General features: G+C 40.0%; 1 protein-coding gene across 1 annotated transcript in view; it reads right to left on the bottom strand.

Moving 5' to 3' along the window:
* pclob (piccolo presynaptic cytomatrix protein b) overlaps nt 1–3,434 on the bottom strand; it is a gene marked incomplete in the record, with an annotated part of 33,841 nt that overhangs the window by 5,227 nt on the left and 25,180 nt on the right. Inside the window, 3 exon segments of the mRNA XM_035665119.1 lie at nt 1,985–2,179; nt 2,503–2,809; nt 3,057–3,128. Coding sequence (XP_035521012.1) covers nt 1,985–2,179; nt 2,503–2,809; nt 3,057–3,128 — 574 coding nt within the window.

The following is a 3,434-nucleotide window of genomic DNA, read 5'->3' as shown; positions in this document are numbered from 1 at the left end:
TGTCTGTCTGTCTGTCTATCTACACAGCAACAAACAGAGCATATTCACTGACTCAGCTTTTACCACACATGCATGCATGTCCAACAGATATGGTGAAACACTTCACACCCCCAGCTATCACTCACTGACAGTGACGCTGTCTGTCACACATAACTTTGACTGAGCATTACATGACAGCATATCAGAGGAGGAACAAACTAATGTAGATGACACCCTGTCCTTGCATTTAGCAGTGCAGTATGTAACCTCAGTTAACTCATTGAGGCCTTGACTATAAATAAAGGTCACTAAATTGAATCCACACATGAAAATACATTTAGTGCTAAACAATATGGATGTTCTTTCATAGATTTAATCATTTGTTTTTGACTCCTGGCTGCTGTGGAGTTATGCTCATACAGTATGAAAGTGAGTGATTAGTTCAGGGAATATATGAAGTGGTTCTGTCTAGACTAAGGGAGGATACATTCTTTGCCTTCTTGGTCACAGTGTCCACTTTCCAGTGGTAAGTAAGATTATGTTTGAAACACAATCTGTGAATCAAAGGCAATAGCTGGGAATTCTGTTTCTACATCCACAAAAACATAATTACATCAATAACAAAAAAACACATAAAAACAGACAGAAACAGACACTCACAGACTCATATACATGAAAATCATTAAATGATTATTAATTTGTTACTTCAATTATTTACACATTTGGTTAGACTTAATTTTCTTTATCTATTTTTTAGTTTTTAGTTTTAGTGTATTTAGTAATAGGGGGTAATAAGATATGATTAATATTTATCAGTACATTTTTCCTATGTTGCCTCACCTTCCCTTGACACATCTGTTCCCCTCATGGTTAGCTGACCGCTTTACTCTCATTGGCCGGTGAGTGCAGAGTGAGCCTCCTGTTGACTTTTGAACCTCTTGGTGTGTCTGTGTTTCCTGGTTTGACTGGTTCAGTCTCACATTTGTCTCCCTTTGTTTAGGCAGTGGGTTTGGGAAAGGATTGGGTAGGGAGGGGAGACTGTGTGCCATAACTGTGTGTGTCTGTGTGTGCGTTTTGTGACTAAGGGTTCATTCATATGGCACACACATGCACAGAGAGAGACAGAGACTGCAGCATCACAAAGTCCTCTGTGGCCAGGGAACAGTAGCCAGGGAGCTGCAACTGCATGCTTAAATAGCTCTGACACTGGGCTAACTTATCTTAGAAAGGGATGACAAAATTGTTTTTGAATTTGAGGACATCACACTAAAGATTGCGCATAAACATGAATGGATATTGTTTAAATAATGTTAATATGGTACAAAATATGTGAGGGATTGCCATCCCAGTTTGGTTTCTATACTGGGGTTGGAGCTCTCCACACTGGGATTCTGTAGAAACCATATGCTTGGGATTGGCACATGCACAACTCGTGTAGAAACAGTGGGGTCTGGGGATCTTATTTTGGGGTGAAAGAAATATATATTTTCCTTTTTTGTTATAAGTAGGTAAATTGTTCTGCTATGTTAATAACTCACAGTAATTTATCAACTTTATATCCTACTTAATATACCCAAATAGGCAGCAAAAACGATAAACAGATGGAAAATGTCAAATACAGTATTTGGAATATTTAGCACACTGAACATGCAAGATTTATAAATATTTAATTTTAGATTTAAAGACTGAATAAAATAAGATTTTACAGCAAGTTTAGGTTTTGATATATCACAGCTCTTTTCCAGCCTTGGATTTTTTTTTAGTGACTATATTAGATAGATTTGTCTAACTTGGAGAAGGCAAAAATTAAACTAAGATTATTGATCAAAACAAATCACGCTCAGAGAAAAAGTAAGATGAAGAGAGCAGAAGGCAAAGGTAAAATGTTAAGGAGGTGAATGTATAGTGGTTCAGGTTTTCATCAAATGATCTCAACAAAGCTTGCATGCGCAGGAAAAAGGAAGCATGTCACAGGAAAAGTATCATGGGTAGGGGCGGGATTTACTTGGTTGCAGGCGGGATTGTTGCACAGCAGCCTCGGCGGCAGCAATGGCTATTCCTGCGTCCTCAAGGTGGGCCTGAGTGACGCTGCTCTTGCTTTGGCTTCGGGAGGGGCCATGGGAGCGCAGTTGGCCATCAGAGGAAGACTTCGAACTGCCTGGGCTGCTGTGTGACTTTTCCAAAGGCATCATCTGCATGTCTGCGGAAGGATGAAATAGGTCATGACTGCTGATGGGACAACAGAAAGGAGATGTAAATTTAAAAAAAAGCCACAGAGGACCTGATTGTGCCATGTAGCAGTTGACAAGCACACAGAGTGTAATTACAGCTGTCAAGAAATAATTAGCAATTCTGTTTCTATGGTAACAACCCATTGCTATGACAACTGAGTGAACATGTTATACATTACACTTTTTGTCTCAAACGGAAATCTGGTAAGGATAATAATATCAGTTATAATTCAGAATAATCAGTCCTATAGAATAAACTGATTGGAAATTGAGAATGAGTGGATTATTTTACCTTTGGCTGGATCAGGGAAGATTCCGTGGCTTCTGCTCTTGATTACAGAGTTTTTAGGTGAATCATGACTCCCATCTCCCTGTCCTGGTGCTTGACCCTGTCCCATTCCATGCCCCAGCCCCATCCCAGGCACTGACATATAGCCTTGGCTGTGTCCCTGACCATGACCCTGACCTGAGCCAGACCCTGGTGGGCCTTGAGCAGCATGGTGGGCTCTGCTGTGCTCAATGCTCTCACTCTGCTCCTTCAGAGGCAGCCAGCGAGGAGTGTTGTCTAGCTGGGCAGTGTTCGACAAGTCAATCAACACCTGAGACACACACAGTGACATTGAGAGTTACAAAAAGAGACTCTAAGAAAAAGACTCAATGGTAGAAGGGGAACAAGGAGAATAATTTCTATGAAGGTATTTAAGAATTTGCTAAAGAATAAGAATAAAAATGTATTTATTTGCCAAATAATTGCAATGCATTCAAAAGAATAAAGCAGGAGAAACCTTTTGTGTAAATACTACATGCATTTAACATTTTCATACATGAGATTCCAAAAGCACTCACTTCTCCAAGAAAGTCATTGGAGGAGGATCTGTCATAGTCCCACACTGTTACCTCCAGCGTCTTTTTCTTTAACTGGATAGAAAGAGTGAAGGAGAGCAGAGCGAGGCACAGATTATAATGACGAATCTTGTGTGCATGTGTGAGGGAGAGAAATGTGGATGTGTGAGTGTGTCTGTGTTTTTGTGCATGTGGGTGGGGGAAACATGAAAGAAAACAGCTCAGGCACACAGTATTCTGCAGTGCATGAATGAATGCAAAACTACAACAGGAGGGTCATTTATTGTAATCAGTGAGGAAGTGAGGAGTTAAATAGAGATTTTGTTTGTTCCAATATATGTCCATACATGTGTGCATATATCTGTGAAAGTGTATGTGTGT

This window comes from Morone saxatilis, unplaced genomic scaffold (assembly GCF_004916995.1).
Source record: "Morone saxatilis isolate NCDOM2014 unplaced genomic scaffold, NCSU_SB_2.0 Contig2, whole genome shotgun sequence".
In the NCBI taxonomy this organism is placed as follows: Eukaryota; Metazoa; Chordata; class Actinopteri; family Moronidae; genus Morone; species Morone saxatilis.
The sequence above is the reverse complement of the archived record's forward strand: the minus strand, read 5'-3'. Positions and strand labels throughout refer to the sequence as shown.